This window comes from Coregonus clupeaformis, chromosome 15 (assembly GCF_020615455.1).
Source record: "Coregonus clupeaformis isolate EN_2021a chromosome 15, ASM2061545v1, whole genome shotgun sequence".
In the NCBI taxonomy this organism is placed as follows: domain Eukaryota; kingdom Metazoa; phylum Chordata; class Actinopteri; order Salmoniformes; family Salmonidae; genus Coregonus; species Coregonus clupeaformis.
This window is the reverse complement of record NC_059206.1, coordinates 26,082,026-26,101,150: the sequence shown is the minus strand read 5'-3', so window position 1 is coordinate 26,101,150 and position 19,125 is coordinate 26,082,026. Positions and strand designations below refer to the sequence as shown.

At 43.0% G+C, this 19,125-nt stretch overlaps 1 protein-coding gene across 1 annotated transcript; it reads left to right on the top strand.

The window, feature by feature from the left end:
- Positions 1 to 1,784: 1,784 nt before the first annotated feature.
- On the top strand, positions 1,785 to 19,123 carry LOC121548337 (CKLF-like MARVEL transmembrane domain-containing protein 4). Its single transcript, XM_041859776.2, has 4 exons — positions 1,785 to 2,696; positions 9,713 to 9,889; positions 14,921 to 15,019; positions 16,788 to 19,123. Exons 1-4 carry the CDS (start codon positions 2,511 to 2,513, stop codon positions 16,950 to 16,952), a joined length of 627 nt encoding a protein of 208 aa, XP_041715710.2. The 5' UTR covers positions 1,785 to 2,510; the 3' UTR covers positions 16,953 to 19,123.
- The last annotated feature ends 2 nt before the right edge of the window (positions 19,124 to 19,125 follow it).

Below are 19,125 nucleotides of genomic sequence, written 5' to 3'. Positions count from 1 at the left end.
AGTACTGGCTGGATTTTGATTCTATCAGAATGAAGTGCTTATTTTATCTTCATTGGGCAGAAATTTGCATCTAAGATCTGTTGCTGAAATTCAAGCACAATATTGGGACAGCCAGGAGTATTTCCTTATGTTGAAATAATCACTTTCATTTGGAGAGTTGTATTGAACCCCCAGATGTTATTGTTTAAACTAGAGAAAGCATACTTCTCTTCCTGCCTGCTTAGAATGTGTATTGATGAATTACTCACAAATGTGATGCACTTAATATTGCGTTAATATTTTTGGGATTAGCAGTATAACGAACATGGCCCTGGCAGTCAAATCTGCTCCAGAATTTTAAAACTAGACCTTTTCTGAGATTTTAAAGAAATTATCCAAATAAACTAAAATGCTCCTTAGTTTTTCATGTGTATTTCTGTCACACCTGCCCATTGCAGAGCATCTCCTTAGTATTATTCTGTTAGATTTTTCTGCACAACAATGGTTGTTTGCAAGCATTATTTTGCTTAAATGATATAGGACAGATATCTTTAGGGTGGTAACAGCCTAGAAATTCGTGAACTAGTTCACTCTGTTTGTCTCCACATAGTTACTATACATCTGCATTAGCCAAACAGAAATCTGGATGTTTTGCTAGTACATCAAGGAAAAGTACTATCACGCTGCTTGATTTACAAATTGCATGTTTTTGATGATTGGATATCCCCAAGATTGAATGAAAAACAGATCTTGTAAAAAAATGTTCACGCTTAAGTTAAAAGCGACTGCTCTATACATCATCTTAGTGATATGCCTTCAGCCCTTGAAAATATACACATATAGGATATTTGAAAAGCTTTTGCTTCCAGTCCTTTTTATTCAGGATATAAAAACCTTTTAACCACATGGAGTACTGTGTTTGTGCCCTGGACATATTCAAATGAGTGTGATTGTATGGCTTTAACATGATTCAGTATGCAGCCATGTGGTATGTCGCTTTTTGTGCCGACAAAGATAAGGAAAAGTGTCTGTCAGCCTTGGCTTCAATAAAACAAAGAATCCAGACTTTTGTTACCTTTTGTATCCCTTTGTCTCAAATCATGATAATGTGTGTCTAGATCCACACTGTAAAATCCACACAGAATATTGCTTTGTTTCACTGTTTAATTTACTGGTATTCAGTGAGGATTCTATGTGACACCACTGGGTACATATTGGTTAGTCATTTTATCGAACCCCTCAACCTACAGGTTGTCACTTTTGAGTAGCAAGTGAATGGACTAAGTGGAAGTGCAATAATATCACCCTGCTTACTTGTCCCTTGTGAACAAGTGATTTTCAGGGTCAGTACTCGGTAGTACTTAGGTTTTCTCATGACCTTGACCATGAGAGGGCAGTGCAGTGTTTTTCCAGACACGAGGACAGTAGGACACTTAAGTGCGATTTATTTGTCCTTGCCCTACATCTGACCCACCCAAAGTAAACGGAGCTGAACAGATGATAGTGATCAGTCTTCTCTGTCTGTCATCACTTTTAGTAGACACGACTTACTCTGATGGTCAGAGCAAGTAATGTTGCCTATGGTTACTTTATGAATTATGCCTTTATGAAAAGTCTCGGAGCATATTGGTTTTGCCTGTTCTGTTTCATGTATGTTTATTGGCCTATTTGGAGATATGTTACAGTAATCGGGCTACTATTGCAAACGCTATACAGTAGGCCTAGCCATAGAGATGATGGGCCTACCTGGCAAAGCGTCATCAGTTTACCTGTGTACACGTCACGATCATAGACCACCACTCTCCGCGCCCCGCATGGCAGTGGAAAACCTACGCAGTATCTATCAACGAACGATTATACACACATCGGGAAAGCCCTTCACTATTAGATCAACCGGGATAGTAAAGACTGCCTCCGGGACCTAGGCTACCAGAAGTTACTATATCCAAATGTCGTCTTCAAGCTTTTAAAAACTTTTTAAAGCATGTGCATACAGGAATGTGCCGTTTTTGGGGGCGAAGACTTTACATTTACAGCAACCGTAATATAATTTGTATTCCAGCTCTGAACATTTGGCTATAAACGCCATGGTGTAAAAACGCCATGTCTCGTTTCTTCTGGCCATGATGGATTTATGTTCGTTACATAAAAGTATCACAAAGGAGCGGAATGTAGCTCGCCTGTTTCTCCAACTCCCTGAATAGGTGTTTTCGGTGCGTGCAGAACAAACCAGAATCGTCCCTTACACTGGTGGGCAACTGTAACGCAATTTGTATCACATTCTTTTTGGAAGCAGCATTTGATCAACGAGGAATATTCGCGGAATAAGCATTGTTCCCCCTTTAAAAAAAATTTCGCCACAACATTGTAGCTTGTTGTGCGATCGTCGCATCAAAGGTGAGGTGTTTTTATTTTTTCCCTTTCGCTTATTGCATAAAGTGTTTTTTGTTTTCAAAGCCAAACGGTGTGTAATCCACCGGGCTACTCTACTAAAAGTTCCCGTGCGTGTTGGAGCGTACAGTGAAATCATCATGAGGAACAGCGAGGAGGCGGAGGGGTTTGATGGCGAGGCCTCCAACACTTCCATGATCTCCGGAGCAAGTAGCCCATACCAGCCCACCACCGAGCCCGTACACTCAAGGAATGTTTTGGGTGGCATTAGGTGTGACTTTGAATACCTGAAGTCACACTTTGGCATATTAAAGGCCGTTGAAGTGGTAAGTTAAATAATTAAGTCAAATCATTCAACAGACTGCATGACTAGGCTACTGAAAAGTGTTAAAGATGTGCATGTGAAAACGCTTCATTGAATGATGTGTGTTGTAGCCTACAGTGTTTGCATTTGTATGTGTGTAGCCTGTGTTTGTCTGTTTTTGATAGATGACCTGTCTCTTTAGGCATAGTGACATAGTAGTAGCCCAGTTTGCATGTGGCTCACCCACAGTCCACTCTGCTACACTTTCACATTTTTTCAAATCAAATTTTGTCACATGCGCCGAATACAACTGGTTTAAGACTTTACGGTGAAATGCTTGCTGACGAGCCTTTCCCAACAATGCAGAGTAAAAAAAATAACATACACAAGAATGGCGCTATATACAGGGAGTAACAGTACCATATGTGCAGAGGTATTTGAGGTAGATATGTACATGGAGTCAGTACATGATTTTGCAATGGAAGTAGCCCAAATAATGACAAATTCCTCTACTAGAAAGAATTCCATATCAACCAGTTATAACAATTTGTATGACTATTGTTTATTTTCAAGAAATCAGCAACATTTCTCTCAGCAGTTTACAGGAAGGGGAAACAGCATAGTTTAATGTGGGGTTTGAGCCAGTACACCTAAAACCAGATGTATAGGAGGGAGAAAACACAACAACAAAGGAAGATGATGCCTCCCAAAGCTATGATAATTCAGCTGCAGAGGAAACGTCTCCGCCAGAGTTTTGTCCCCTCTATTGGTGCCAAACTGCTCAGTCAGAGATGGTGCTCTCACATAGCCTACAGATGAAGCACTGTATCCACAGTGGGCGAAAATCAGTGGAACTAAGGAAGTAATTAAGTGCATACAGTGCCAAGGGAAACAACCTGACCCCCCTACCCAAAAGATGCCATGTTCTAATAATCAATTTTCAATTTTATTTTATATAGCCCTTCTTACATCAGCTAATATCTCAAGTGCTGTACAGAAACCCAGCCTAAAACCCCAAACAGCTAGTAATGCAGGTGTAGAAGCACGGTGGCTAGGAAAAACTCCCTAGAAAGGCGAAAACCTAGGAAGAAACCTAGAGAGGAACCAGGCTATGAGGGGTGGCCAGTCCTCTTCTGGCTGTGCCGGGTGAAGATTATAACAGAACCATGCCAAGATGTTCAAAAATGTTCATAAGTGACAAGCATGGTCAAATAATAATCAGGAATAAATCTCAGTTGGCTTTTCATAGCCGATCATTAAGAGTTGAAAACAGCAGGTCTGGGACAGGTAGGGGTTCCATAACCGCAGGCAGAACAGTTGAAACTGGAATAGCAGCAAGGCCAGGCGGACTGGGGACAGCAAGGAGTCACCACGGCCGGTAGTCCCGACGTATGGTCCTAGGGCTCATGTCTCTCAGTTGGCTTTTCATAGCCGATCATTAAGAGTTGAAAACAGCAGGTCTGGGACAGGTAGGGGTTTCGTAACCGCAGGCAGAACAGTTGAAACTGGAATAGCAGCAAGGCCAGGCGGACTGGGGACAGCAAGGTGTCATCATGCCCGGTAGTCCTAATATTGCTTCATTAGCAGTTATAGAACGTTATTTGGCTTTTGTTGCACTGTACAGCGGTCAAAACACACACACACTGACTCTTTAAATGAACTCATTGTACAAAGAGTTTTGATGTTCAGAGGATTCACCAGATTCAAAGCCAGAAAAGGCATAGTACCCGTCTGACAAGGGTTAGGCTCCGTGTAGCTCAGTTGGTAGAGCATGGCGCTTGCAACGCCAGGGTTGTGGGTTTGATTCCTATGGGGGGCCAGTATGAAAATAAAATAAATGTATGCACTCACTAACTGTAAGTTGCTCTGGATAAGAGTGTCTGCTAAATGACTGAAATGTAAAATGAGAACAGACACCGGAGATATTTGTCTTTGAGAAAGACATCTGTAGCCTGCGTGTAAAGTCTGTACTGAGAGCAACTCTCTGTGCCCAGGTGGACGTTCACTGCTTGGTCAGATGAGACTGACAAAAATAAGCATGTAATAACAATGTCATAGTTGGAGAAAGCTGACCAACTAAAGGTTACATAAAAACAAACAAAACACTGAGGTCAAACAGGAAGTCATGTCTTTCACCACAGTTAGCCAGGGCAAATGTAAATGTACAGTAGAGACACCACAACTCCCAGTGACATTACATGTGTGAATGCGACAGGTCTTTCCAGTCTTTCCTGTTCATGCCAGTCTAATTCAATACTTGCACTGGGCAGGACGTCTGAATGTCATTATCTCACCTTCACCATGTCTGCCAACCAAGCCCTGTTGGCTTTATGGATCTAGTCACTGTATGCTTTCTCTGTAAAGGGGTTTCTTTTGAACGATAGTACAGAGGAGTTGATAACACATTCCTTACATTTACTCACGACAGCTCAATCAGGAAATATGCTCAAGGTTGACCATAATAGTTTTACAATAGCAGAGCTCCCATATGTAGGCCCGGTTTGACTGTCAGTTGACCTTGGAGTGTATGTATGCCACAGCCTTTTCCACTGCCGCTGGACAATGATTGACTGACTTGAAGGGCCTCACAGGGAACTGCTAAGGTCTTGTGTTCGACTATTTAATCCCCAAAACACAACTCATTGTACCTCCTCTGCAAATGGGCCCAGTTTTTCCCTGAACGAGGGCACTCTCAATGTTAATGGATCATTCCAGTTCAATCTGCATTAGTGCAAAGTTGATGATTGATATTGTTGAACTAAATTAAACTAGTGATAATGGACTAAAGTATAGTTTAAAGGGAGGGTTGATGATAAGATATCCTTCTCTCTTAGGCTATTCACTATTCAGTTACATAAAATCACATACGATTTCAGCTATAAATCAAAAAGGATATTGGTGGGCTAGTAAAGATGAATGTTCGGTGCTAACCTTGCTGGTCTAATCGTGAGGGTTGTGTGTGTAGTATATGTCACATTAGTTGAGTTGAAACCCTCCTCCCGGCAGCACATTTACCTCTCCTAAGGACTTTAGTATGAGAACTGTTCCTACAGCCACACCCTCTTGGTCTCTGGTCCCATAGAGGTTGTTGTTACATAAACACTCTGAAGGCATGATGTTGACCTGGTGTTACTGGGATAAGCAGTAGCCCCAGAAGACTGGTGCGATCACCTTCAGAGACCCTTTCTTTGTGTCAGTCTATGATGAAACTTTACATGGGTGTGAAAAGTCTCGTGACAGCAGGCTTTTGTGGATCTCATCTCCTCTAGGCATTTCCACAGAGCTCAAGTCATAATAATAATAAATAATATGCCATTTAGCAGACGCTTTTATCCAAAGCGACTTACAGTCATGTGTGCATAAATTTTTACGTATGGGTGGTCCCGGGGATCGAACCCACTACCCTGGCGTTACAATTGCCATGCTCTACCAATTGAGCTACAGAGGACCACCTAACCCAATCAGCTCCAACCCAGTCAGCTCCAACCCAGTCAGCTCCAACCCAGTCAGCTCCAACCCAGTCAGCTCCAACCCAGTCAGCTCCAACCCAGTCAGCTCCAACCCAGTCAGCTCTAACCCAGTCAGCTCTAACCCAGTCAGCTCTAACCCAGTCAGCTCTAACCCAGTCAGCTCTAACCCAGTCAGCTCTAACCCAGTCAGCTCTAACCCAGTCAGCTCTAACCCAGTCAGCTCTAACCCAGTCAGCTCTAACCCAATCAGATTTTGACTTTGACCTTTTTAGTACTGGTTATAATGTAATTTACACTGTGGCCTTTTATAATACCAAGATAAAACTCCCTTTTCATCTCTTTTGGAGAGTGCTGCCGTTTGGATTAAGTTGTTACATAGCTATTCAATTGTGTCAATGGACCTTGTAATGTAGATATTTTTTTGTGGTGCTTTAACATGGGGAAGTTAAATATTATTGAAGGCCATTTTTGTGGGCTGTGTATGGAGCTAAATTAATTTACCAGATGCTGCTCCGTGTCAGCTAGCACTTCCCATTCTGGAGAGACTGTGTGTTCTGTTCCAGTGTTTCTCTCAGACTGGTCTTTAACAAACACACATGATAGGTGGAGTTTCTGGCTCTACAGACATATCTGGGGTCAAGAAACAGGAGAAAAACTTATTTTCACAAAGGTTACTATGAGCCATTTAGGCCAGGAACGAAATACACAGGACGCCACTGATCAAAGGCCGTTGGAGTGCAGTCTGTTGTGATGCCTACCTCAAGACTGGGATCTGACTCCAAGTGGCCATTGCAAGCATCTCACAGTGTACCTAATCCCAGAGATGAAGAATGGGAAGCTTTGGAGAAGGGTGGGGGGTTGACATATAATCATTAGTTACACGCTTACCCAACATGCATAGTAACTCCATCCCCTCCCCCCTCCCTGTCTGACACCTGCTCCACACTGGGCCTGGGAAGAGCTGCTTTTATCATGTCTCAGCAATGACTTCATCCACTGCATCCACCCTCCACCCCCAGTCTGGACACGTCCATGTTGTAATGTCACACTGTGTGCACCTAGACAAACACAGCTCTAATGGGGTTTCAATTGGCTGGCACAGAGAAATACATAGGCTCAAAGAATTCCTCACAGAGGTATCTACTGTAAGTGTGGGGTTGACAAAGATTTGCCGCTCTGAAATAATAATAATAAGTTTGTATGTTCGTGACTGTGTACATGCTTGTGTGTCCGCATGAGAAAGTGAGATTGATTGTAGTGTTTGGCCTTCGCAGGGCTGTAATTGCAGCAGATGTGTAACGTGTGAAGGGTGGTTAGCCAGAGAGCCTGTCAGGAGTGTAGCCTAAGCACTCTCTGCTGACAGCTCTCCTGCCTCAACAACTCTGTGTCAGAAACAGAGGAGTGTTGTGATGTGAAGCCTTGTTGCAGTCCCCTGTTCTGTTCATTAACTGGGCTGACAGGTTTAAGAAACAGCCCGGGCTAGGGAGGAGAGGAAAGGAGGGGAGCAGCCTCCCTGCTGCTCCCATCATCATCTGGTTCAATATACTGGTTGGTTTACTCACTGCACTTATCATGTCAGTTGTCTCCTGTCTCAGCCAACTAAGATGCCAGTTTTACAGCAAATTCTGACATTGACAATATTGCTCTATGCTTTAGAAAACTGTTGTTGTCAGATGGATGACTAACTCATCCTCAAGGGATCACAAACTTGTTCTTTAGGGTTATATATGACTTGGATGGCGAGGAAAGAGTGGCTTCTGATCAGCAGATTGGGCCTCGACACTGCGCCAACATATTTGATAGAAAATATGTTTTGTTTTCATGAACATTTTTAATATTACCGATGGATTGGTCTTTTGTCCAACTTCAAAATTATGGTAATTCTTTACACAGAAATCATAGGATTCATGAGTGGTTTTTCTCTGTCTAAAGATAACATCACTGCTAAAATGGGAGGTGAATCTGCATATTCAAGTCCCACTGTTGCCATGGAAAGCGTTGTCTGTCAATCACCCTTTCCATTTACCCACTACAAAACAGGAGCTGGCTCTTCACAGGGAGGCCTGGCTCAATCTGCATTTCAAAAGAGCATGGAAAACAGACAAGATATCTGAGCAGATCATACATCATAGAAACGGCATAAAGTGTACGTATGCAAATCTGTGTCTCTCATTTCATGTCTTCTTGATAAGGTTTGTTAGGGCTGGATTATTTTGGTTAAATCCCAGACTTAGTATTGGTACTTTAGAGTTCTGGCCGTAAGCAGATCCTCAGACGCTTGGCTGTCCAAGTCCATGTGGGGAGACGTAGACTGTCAAGAAGTCATGTGAATTCCCCCATCAAAGCTGTGAAACGGAGCATCTGCTTAAGACATCTGAAGGCTCCCCTTAGGATGGGGCTTTTTGAAAAGTGGTGGGAGGAGAGAGAGAAAGAAAGCAAAGAGATTCCATATGTGTGTGTGCATACGTTAGTGTAATGTCACTTTTGATGATGATACCAAAGTAGTTGTATCTCTCTCGCTCTCTCTCTCTCTCACACTCACTCACTCACTCACTGGGTGATGTGACTAGGGAATGTTCCATTAGCCACCTTTTAGCTTTCTCAAGGTGGTGTGAATGTATACATGGCAAGGGTGCTAAGTCTGTGCATTAGCATGCTTGTAATTCTCAGACTCCCTATCACAGAGCTCATACATTTTTGATGATAAAAGCTGGACTGGGCCCATTATGCCGATGGAACAGATTCTTTATTTAGATCTGTCAGGCAACTAGATCCGGTCTGAGCCGGCCCAGATGGGACAAAGCCCTACAATACAAAATGTTTAATACCACCATACAACAATATCACAATGTATGCATGTGTCTATACCCTTGTGTGTGTCTCTTCACAGTCTCAGTTGTTCCATAAGGTGTATTTTTACCTGTTTTTAATATCTGATTCTACTGCTTGCATCAGTTACCTGATGTGGAATAGAGTTCCATGTAGCCATGGCTCTATGTAGTACTGTGCGCCTCCCATAGTCTGTTCTGGACATGGGGACTGTGAAGAGACCTCTGGTGGCATGTCTTGTGGGGTATGCATGGGTTTCCGAGCTGTGTGATAGTAGTTTAAACAGACGGCTCGGTACATTCAGCTTGTCAACACCTCTTACAAAAACAAGCAGTGATGAAGTCAATCTCTCTTCCACTCTGAGCCAGGAGAAACTGACATGCATGTCATTAATGTTAGCTCTCCGTGTACTTTAAAGGGCCAGTCGTGCTGCCCTGTTCTGAGCTTCACTTGCTGCCCAAGTCCCTCTTTGTGGCACCTGACCACACTACTGAACAGTAGTCTAGGTGCGACAAAACTAGGGCCTGTAATTAATTATGGACATACTTCTCCCCATCTTAGCTACTGTTTTATCAATATGCTTTGACCATGACAGTCTACAATCCAGGGTTACTCCAAGCAGTTTAGTCTCCTCAACTTGCTCAATTTCCACATTATTCACTCTACTGTAGGACTGTTTGTTTATCATTTATTTGAAGGCTGTCCTTGACCTGTCCCTCTTCCTCCTCCCTCTCTGCAGGGCCTGGCCCTCATAGCCTTCATCTGCATAGAGACCATCATGCTGTGCCTACCCTGTGGAGGGGTCTACGTCTTTGAGTTTGTCAGCTGCAGTGCCTTTGTAGTCACCGGCGTCCTCCTCCTCATCTTCAGCCTCAGTCTGCACACCAAAGTGCCCCAAGTCAACTGGAGCCTGACGGTGTGTATACCACCAACACACACTGACCAATCACATCCTCTTACTGGCCCTTTAAAGAGTCTGGTTCAGATGTCAATAAGCCAATAGGCGGGTCTTCTGGAGGACTTAAAGGGTTGGTCTCTTTGTTTTGAGACTAAAGTTGTGACTAGTTTAAATAGTGTTATTACATAGGTATAAGAGCAACTTCACAAAGTATTAACACATTTGATAAAATAAAAGTTGAACTGAGGGTAAACTGAATTTGCTGAAAGTGCACTTGCCTATAAAATGTGGGTGAGAATAAGTTTTAAAAATGCAGTCATAGAAAATGTTAGTAGTGGGTATTCTCCAATCCAACATGGCCCCTTTGACTATTTGCCTACAAACACACATCGTTAGAGCGTTGGGTCCGGTACAGTATGTGTTACAGACGGAAATGGAAACGCTGCTCTTTGCTTTATTTCCAGAGCACACTGCATACCAGAAAGAGTAATAGATGGTGAGTTAAAGTGGTTTAAATCCAACTATAACTATCGTATTGCATGGTATACTTAGTACTATGTGTTTTACCTCAAACAGGCATACAGGGGTGTGCCTTTGGCTTTTACTGTTGGCCAAGTGAAGCAAAATGAAGCAGGGTTTTTATATATTGTTTTAAATAGGCCTTATGTGTTTTTCTCCTTAGGCCCAATGGTTTTGGGCTATGCAGGACCCTTCAAAGAGATGGAAACACTGCACCATGTCAACACAACATATGGCTATCTTTGTATCTCTATAATTCGGTACTTCCATATGTCCATATCTCACTGAAATATATAAATGTCTGTGAATGTGATGTCATAACTTCTTTATTTTTAGTTTATGCACATCATTTGTGTGAGGAAACAAAAGTCATTTGGTGTGTTTATGCCAGTGTGCCTTTGGGGGTGGGTGGTTGAAATGTCTGTTATGTGTATTTTTTTGAGTCAGAGGCTGTTGCTTTGTGTGCATATGTGTGTTTGGTTGTGGCTTAAAGGGAGCTGTTGCCGTCTCCAGGGCTCGTATTGGCTCTAGAGTGGAGTAGCGGACTTATCCTCAGCATAGTGGCCCGTTTTCCCTTCATTGTATTTATATCTGTGACATTCAAGGTGAGTTGGCCCCAGGAATTTTTACATGACACAGCAGTTTTGACTGAGTGTAAACCGAGAAAGTCATTCTCCGAACACACCAGTGACACTGAAATTACCCCTTTGTGGAGCTGACTTATAAATGTGGAAAACGTCTCAGAGGAAGGTCTGTTCTTCTAATTATGTGCTATTTGATCCTGTCATCTCAAACCTGTGCTCGATGATATGTTTGGTAATGCTCTATTGCTGTCTTGGGAATATAGGGGAGCTATTTCCTCACCTAAAAAAATGAGCACAGCCTTGGGCTTTATCATAAAGCTCTCTGAGGTAACCTTTACATAAAGTTGGTGAGTGAAGGCTCCTGGATGTCACATTTGGTTAGAGGTCAATTTGGTTATTCAGATACATTGTTGGCGCTAGCTAAGGGGAGTGAGTTCAGTATTATGAGTGTTATTTTTCTCTCCCTGCCCCCAGCGATCTGTGTGATGCCGTGTCTCTGGGTTTGGGTGGTGTTGATCTGTCTTGTGCTGCCAGAGACTGGCTCTCTTTTTGTGGTGTTGCCACAACGGCCATACATTGTCTCAAAGCTGGCTGGCTCTGTTGTCTCTCCACACAAAGGCTTTCAAATTACCAACTGCCATGCCAGGGAGTGCCGGCACAGAGAAGAGTGACCACACACACAGGCACTGCCAGTTTTCAATGTGGGCGAGTGCTGGCCCAATGAATGCTGGGAATTTTTTTTGCTCAGAAATGAGGAGGCTGGGAACAGAAATCTCAGTACATGCATGAGTGGAATGGCAGCCTATGGGAGAACCTGAAGTGGCCTCTTGACTGGATCTTTGAGAATGTGCCAAGTAGAGTCTCCCCTCTGAGTGTGAGAACATATGCTGACCTGGTTTGCAGGTTATCCCCTCTCACTTTACTGCAGATCCTGCTATGCCAGCTCCTTATGGAAACCAGGCAGTGTATTGGCTTGAGTGGAGCGACGGTTTCTGTTTTGATAGATGACCCTGTGGCAAATCACAAGCAACATGTTATTTATTTACTTTGCTGACTAATGATTAAACATGATATACAGTGCATTCCTCTTGCAGATGTAGCTGCATGGTTTATTTTCCTTGAATCTTGGCATCTGTTGAAATAGTGTGCAATGCCATCCTGTTTGTGTGTGCATTAGTAGTTTCCGCTGTTTGTTCCAAAGCACGTCTCTGTCAGACTCCACACTGTTTTACCTAGCAGGCTCCATCCCTCCCCCTACACGTTTAATCCAACTGCCAATCAGGGTTTGCTATTGTGATTAATCGGTTGTGCTCGCAGAGCCTTCCTCTCTTACGTTCTATTTATTTTCGCTCAAAATTATCTCAGAGGGGGGTCCAGGAAAAGTTTTTTACTGCAGTTCTTTTAGCCCTGTATTTTGCCACCCAAGCAGAAGACATGCAATAATTATGTTGATCTTTTTATTGATTTTATACCCCCCAAAAAGACTATTGAACTGACTGTATTCTGCAATGTGTTTTTGGTAACTCTTCTTCCATGAAGTCTACTCGCACTTCAGAGAGTTTGTCTGGACATGCGTGCTTCCTGTTGCCTTGATCCTTGTCTAAATCAGCATAAACACGCAGCTGAAAACATTTGGTAGAGCCATTTTGAAGGGGATGCTACTGGAGCTTCGACAGCCCTCCTCGGTGAAAGACCACTCCTAGCACACACACACTTTCTTGCTTCCAAAGAGTGAGTCCCTGACTGCTCTGCCAAATGCTGAGCATGCTGACATCTCCCCCTCTCCCAGAGAAGCCAGTAAGTCTAAGCGGCCTGCCTGCCTCTCAGCCTCGGGGCTCAGGGTGGAGGAGGGGTTGGAGAAGTGTGTCGCTCTGCAGAGAGAGAGAGAGAAAGCGAGAGGCAGCGGTTTGACTGGGGTATTTAAAGGCAGGCGCTCCATCTTTTGCTGCTGCTTTACAAACCGTTGCTGTGCATGTGGAATGTGGAAATGTTTTCTCCCAGAGACTATTGTGCTGGGGTGAGCTGGATCTGGGGTGAGCTGGATCTGGGATGTGTGGTAGAGGGAGCGTGGCAGTATTGACGCTGAGAAATCAGTCCTGTAACACCAGTTGGACCAGTGTATGCTGTGCTGTTACTATGATGTTGGTGGTGTGTCCAGTGGGAGATCCAGCTCTACAAGATAGCCTAGCGCTGCAGTAGGAACGCTTCCATTAAACACATCAGACAGATTAAACCCCAGGATAAACAGCACTTTTCACAGTTTTACACCCCACTGAATACTGTTTGCTTTCTCTTCACACATCTTGCCAAACAGATCACACAGAGACACACTCTGTATACCTGCCACACATACAGACAGGGAGTGAGGCACTAGGGTTGATTTGCACTACATCTGAAGCCAAGTGTAAGACTCAGGCTTGATTTGTCTCTGATTGATTCCAGCATATGTGTGGTTTGGTGGTCTGGGCATGTGTGTTGGTGCAAAAAAGGGAGACTTGAGTCTGGTTTGGCCAGTTTTCCAGTTTTGAGGGTCTCACTTGGCTAGTGCTAAGTCTTGAGTCTGGTTTGGCCAGTCAGTCTGTGGGGGAGAGTTGGTGTCATGTGAGACGATGTGGGTTATGACTCCCATCATTCAAGAATTCACATGGGGGGCCTTGCCCTAGTCATGCTGAAACATTTATTAACCATACACTGAATGACTGGTCAGCCAGCCAGAACAGCACATCCTGAAAGCTCACTGTGACAGTGTCCTATGTTCATGTGAATAATCAGGTCCTTGTACTAGGACCTTCAGTGATTGGCTTCAGCGCCAATTACTATCAACAGACAACAAGAGAGCAACACAAACAATTCCAAACATTCAGATAGCTGATGGATTGACAAGTATGACAATGATGTGGGTTACAGAGACTCTAAATATGCTACTTTAATATGACTGAAACTCTAAATATGTTACTTAAATATTACAATTCTGAAATACAACATGAGCATGTGTGTCTACATTAGTATGGGAATGATGGATTTGAGTGAAATTATAAAGTTTCTTTACTGATGTACCATAGAGGCTATACTCTATATAGATACACTAGTCTCCCCTAATGGGATTCCTTTTCTTTTCAAACGCACAGTGAAAGAACAGCAGATGATACTGTATTCCCAGTGTTAGATCAAAGGTAGGTTTCTGCCTTGTGTTGGCTCAGTAATGTGAAACGTGAGGTGCCAGTCAGTGGTAAGGCGTGCTTCTTTGAAGGTTCAGTTACATGTTACCCCCTGCAGATTTAAAACCAGACATAATGAAATATCTGGGTCTCTCGCTGTAGCCTATGAGCAGTGTTCAGGAGGAGAACGTTTTCAATGCTTAAGGTATCCTCCGGCTCCATGATATTTTACATGAACTTTCGAACACGGAGGCGTCAGAGTGATTGTGCTATCGCCATTTTACGCTCCCTGTCTGCTGTTCATAAGAACTGCATCCTGTCCTATAAAAGATCCAAGCCTCAGGCCACCCTTCTCTCATCTCTCTCCATCCATCTATCCACCCGTCTGTCACTCTCTCCCTTTAGTGCTGGACACCACAGAGTTACCGCTTTCTATTGGATCAAAAACATGGTGGGAAAAAAATTGTTTTCAGACCACTAGAAGGGTAGCTATTCTTGTTATCTGTTTGTTTGTTGTTGTTGGGGGAAACATTGACATTTCTTATAAATAATTGCTTGATGAGTGATCTGAAGTACCTTTGAGAAACACTGCTGTTTTCTTTTTGGGTGGGGATGGTTTTTAAAGATGTTTTAACATATGACCCTAAAACATTACTCAACATTGTCTCTGCACAACATGGTGAGAAAAGCTATTACTAACTCCTTGCTACTTACAATATGTACAGTAACTATCAGTCTAAACATTACCTGTTAATTAATATGCATGGTCTGTCTGTCTGTCCCTACAGGACCTGGTCAACACTGCAGCCAGCACCTTCTTCTTCTTCCTGGCTTCTGTGGTCCTGGCTGCTCTCAACCACAAGTCTGGAGCCGAGATCGCAGCAGTGGTGAGTTCCCCGTCCCGCCCCACTGCATCCTCATCCTGGTCACTCCCTGTGACCCCTGACCTGGGCCTTCTCAGAGTGACCACCCTGTTTATTAGTCTGTCTCAGATGTACACCACTGAAACATGGGCTGAGGTCTGGACTTTCTCCTCTCTCCCCCTCATCCTCCTTTCCCTACTCCCCTCTCTCTGTGAAAGGGTTATTTGATCCATTATTGTGCTACGCTAAGAACAATGGCTGGTGTTACATGACCCACTGGATTTCTGTTGTTTGAAGAGTAGCCTATATGCATCTAAAATATACATCAAAGACCTTTACTACAAAATGTAATGTTCAGAGATATGTTCAATAATCAAATCGAATGCGAGACATTTAGCTATTAGCCTCCTTGAAGTTCTTCTGTTTATCAGATTCTTTGTCTTGTCACATTATACTGCATTTCCTGTTAACTGCTGCCTCCCTGTGGAAGGTAGCCTGAACTGCATTTCGCCAAGTCAATATGGAATTTCCTCCCCACCTACACAGTATAATAAAGCCAAAATAGAATTGCTGCCACATCAATCTGCCTGACAGTCTGAGAGATTTGAGGATCAGTTGGCCAGGCTGTAATTGGCCAGACCAGGGGTAAAGTGTTGCTGTTCAGGGGAGTGCTGAGAGCTTGATGATGTGTGAGCAGAGCCACAGTGAATGCTCATGGCTCCATTGGCCACCCTGCTGCTGCCACATCCACACTATTTACTGACTCAGGCCCTCCCTGGAGGTTATGAGCTGATTTCTGATTCCTGTCATGTCAGCTCTGAGCCGTGACATGGACGTTTACTCTGGAGTTCAGCCCTAATCTCCTCGTTGGAGAGAGAGAGATCACAACTCATTGGTTTCTCTCGCTCTCTCTCTTTGTTTCACTCTCTCTTTCGCTCTTTCTTTCGCTTTCTCTTTCTCAGTCTCTTTCTCTTTGACTATTAACCCTCTTTGTAACCCTCAACCTCATTTTGAGGTCTCTCCCCCTCATTCTCTGTACCGCTCATTGCATTGTCTGGCAAAGCTTGCATGTTTCCTTACACATAAGAAAGCATGCACGTCCTCACACACACTGCTGGTCCTTTGATTCCTGTGGTTGTGCATGAGGCTGGATCAGCAGAACTGTGTACTACGGGCGCCCGGCCGGTGGCCTGGGGATTTGCGCTAAGTCGTTATAATAATAATAATAATATGCCATTTAGCAGACGCTTTTATCCAAAGCGACTTACAGTCATGTGTGCATACATTTTTACGCATGGGTGGTCCCGGGGATCGAACCCACTACCCTGGCGTTACAAGCGCCATGCTCTACCAATTGAGCTACAGAGGACCACACGTTTATGGTACAGATGTTCTCAGCAGAAAGTTTCTATTAAACATCCTGGGCTTTTTCAGGCCTGGAGGGGGCCAGTTAAATCCCTGGGCTCTCCTCCTGGGGAGAGATGGAGGGAGTCGTGGGAGGGGTGTATTTGTTGAATTCCACTCTGTCTATTTCTTTAGGGGTGTATACTACATAAAGGGCTGCGATTTGGAGAGAGATTAGACACTTTGTGTTACTGTTTAATCAGCTAAATGTCTTGCTGTAATTATACAGTAGTCCCTATTTGAAATGTATTTACTGTTGGGAATATTAGGAAGGACTGGAGGGAGGTGTCATTTCCTCCTGTACTACTTGGAAACCTACATTTATTTTAAGTTCATAGTAACAGAAATTCTGTTGTTTTGAATCATATTCTTGTAACTTCCTGTGCAGATATTTGGCTTCCTGGTGACGTGTGTATACGCTGTGAACACCTTCCTGGCGGTGAAAAGGTGGCGTATAGGTGACGGGCGCTCAGTGGCGGTCCAGACCAGTGAGTACATGCGAGCCCGCACTGCCTCCCGGGGAGAGATGGAGGCACGGCCTGACCTGGCCTGAAGGAGGTGACATTCTGAGACCAAGACTGACATTTAGGGCTTCTATCCTACCATACCCTCTCTCCCACTACCCCCTAGTGACATAACCAATCACTGTACCCACTCCATGGATGAGCACTGCAGCCTCTTTACTTGGGGGTCTCCTTTGGCGAGAGACCCTCAAGGCCTGGACTCAGAGCCCTAGCCACCTGAGAGTACCAACACACAGACTGGCTCAGAGATCTGCCTCTGTCGACGGTCATCAAGAACATTGACTTGATATAAATTAAGTGTTTTTCTGGTTTTGAATTCAGCGTGGTTTGAAATCTTGCTCCAGTGTTTTGTAAATGCTCTTGACTGTGTGACTTAGCCACTGGTATCTATGGCCACCAGCACATACTGTACAGGGTTTGGTGGTTGTGTTATTTGCAATACGTACAGGTAGCACTGTCTGTTTTAGAAATTGAATGATTTTTTTAACACTACAGATCTGACACACAATGAGAACAACAATTTAATAAATTAAATTGATTTATATTTTTTTGAACATGAACTTGAAAAAAAAGGACCAAAAGCTTAGGCCTATTTGTTACGGCAGGTCGATCAGTTATTACGTTTATGAACTCCGATACTCCTGAAACACATTCCCAACACAGTTCAGTTCCACAATTTCATTACATGTCAGTTGTCTCTCTCTCTGTAGATGTAAAGTAACCATCCTCAGTGTATCTCACTAATACACAACACCGAACCACATGGACTTTTGAAGGAAGATTAAAGGTATTTGTTTTTTACTAATTTTTATTGAAGGACTTTTGATTGACAGTTTCTTCAGAAACTATTCATACCCCTTGACTTATTCCAAATTGTGTTGTGTTACAGCCTGAATAAAACATGTATTAAATATGTTTTTTCTCACCCATCTACACATGTTTTTATACATTTTAGCAACTTTATTGAAATTAAGGCTGGAACACAACAAAATGTGGAAAAAGTCAAGGGGTGTGAATACTTTCTGAAGGCAATGTAGTTGGTATGGGTGCTATTTGTAAATGGTTAAAGAGTATAAATGTGACGTTTATAGGTGTTGTACCTATAGTATATCTGGCCTAGTGAGTGACAGACAAATTGCACAGCGATACGTTACTAACATGGTGGTACGTTTGGTAATTGAACGAAATACTGATAAACAGGTGCTGGTCGAGGTCAGTGTCCATGGCACATCTCAGGTATTGGCTGACTCATCATTTCTGTTTTATTTTCTGTTTGAAACTTAAATGTGGCAACACATACATTTGTCAAAAGATGCTGCCTTCTTAATAATTGGGTCCATGGCATAGTCATTCACAGAATGGCACACCAATGGGGTTTTACTTTTTGCCCTGAATGTATTTCAGTTGAATGTGTGATCTTATTCATCTTATACAGCATACATTATCCCATATCTTATTTCATAAAACACCCTCGCAGACAATTTAACTTCCTGTATTTTTTTGTTTTGGTACAGACAAACAGAGCAAGGGACATTGAGATCACATTTATGGATATGTAGCCTATGTCTGTTCATATGTGCAAGTTTGTACTGAATGTGTCTAGGATGAAGGACTTTTAGAACTGTTGACTTGTGTTTTGGCTTTGTATTTTTTGTTCTAAATAGTATTGTGTGTTTACATCTACACAACATTGTTATTCCGGGTGTTCTGTATTCCACTGACCCTGCTGGTAAAACGTTTATGTATATGTGGATTATGGTAAAGATACCCTCAGAGGAACTGCTCACAGTGGATGCTTTATATGTACTGAAGTGCACCCACTCCTGGTTGTGGGACATCTTACAAATGTTTTTAAAATGTGTAAGAATGATCATATTTTGTATTTTTAAGAGTTGATGAACCAATATTCTTTGTGAGAACAATCTTAAGGCCTAACTAAATTAATGACTTTGTAGGTGAGGGCGGGAACATTGCAAATCTCAAATTGCAGATTTAATTTGAAGGAATGTACCGTAATAACTGTTGATTATGATTGAAACGTGTGAGTGGGTGGTTTTGTGTGAAGAATAGACAATCAAATGTTTCTATTTATGTCTCTCTATTCAATGATGGACTGGGTTGATTGTTTTAAGTGGTATATTATGCCTTGACTTCACAGGAGTGGATCCATCTCCTTTATCTAGTAATACAGTATGCTATAAC

Bases quoted from the DNA above. Each gene is read 5' to 3' on its own strand.
- LOC121548337 (XM_041859776.2), top strand. From the start codon at position 2,511: ATGAGGAACAGCGAGGAGGCGGAGGGGTTTGATGGCGAGGCCTCCAAC. The intron at 2,697-9,712 runs GTAAGTTAAATA...CCCTCTCTGCAG, and splicing joins TATTAAAGGCCGTTGAAGTG to GGCCTGGCCCTCATAGCCTT. The intron at 15,020-16,787 runs GTGAGTTCCCCG...CTTCCTGTGCAG, and splicing joins GAGCCGAGATCGCAGCAGTG to ATATTTGGCTTCCTGGTGAC.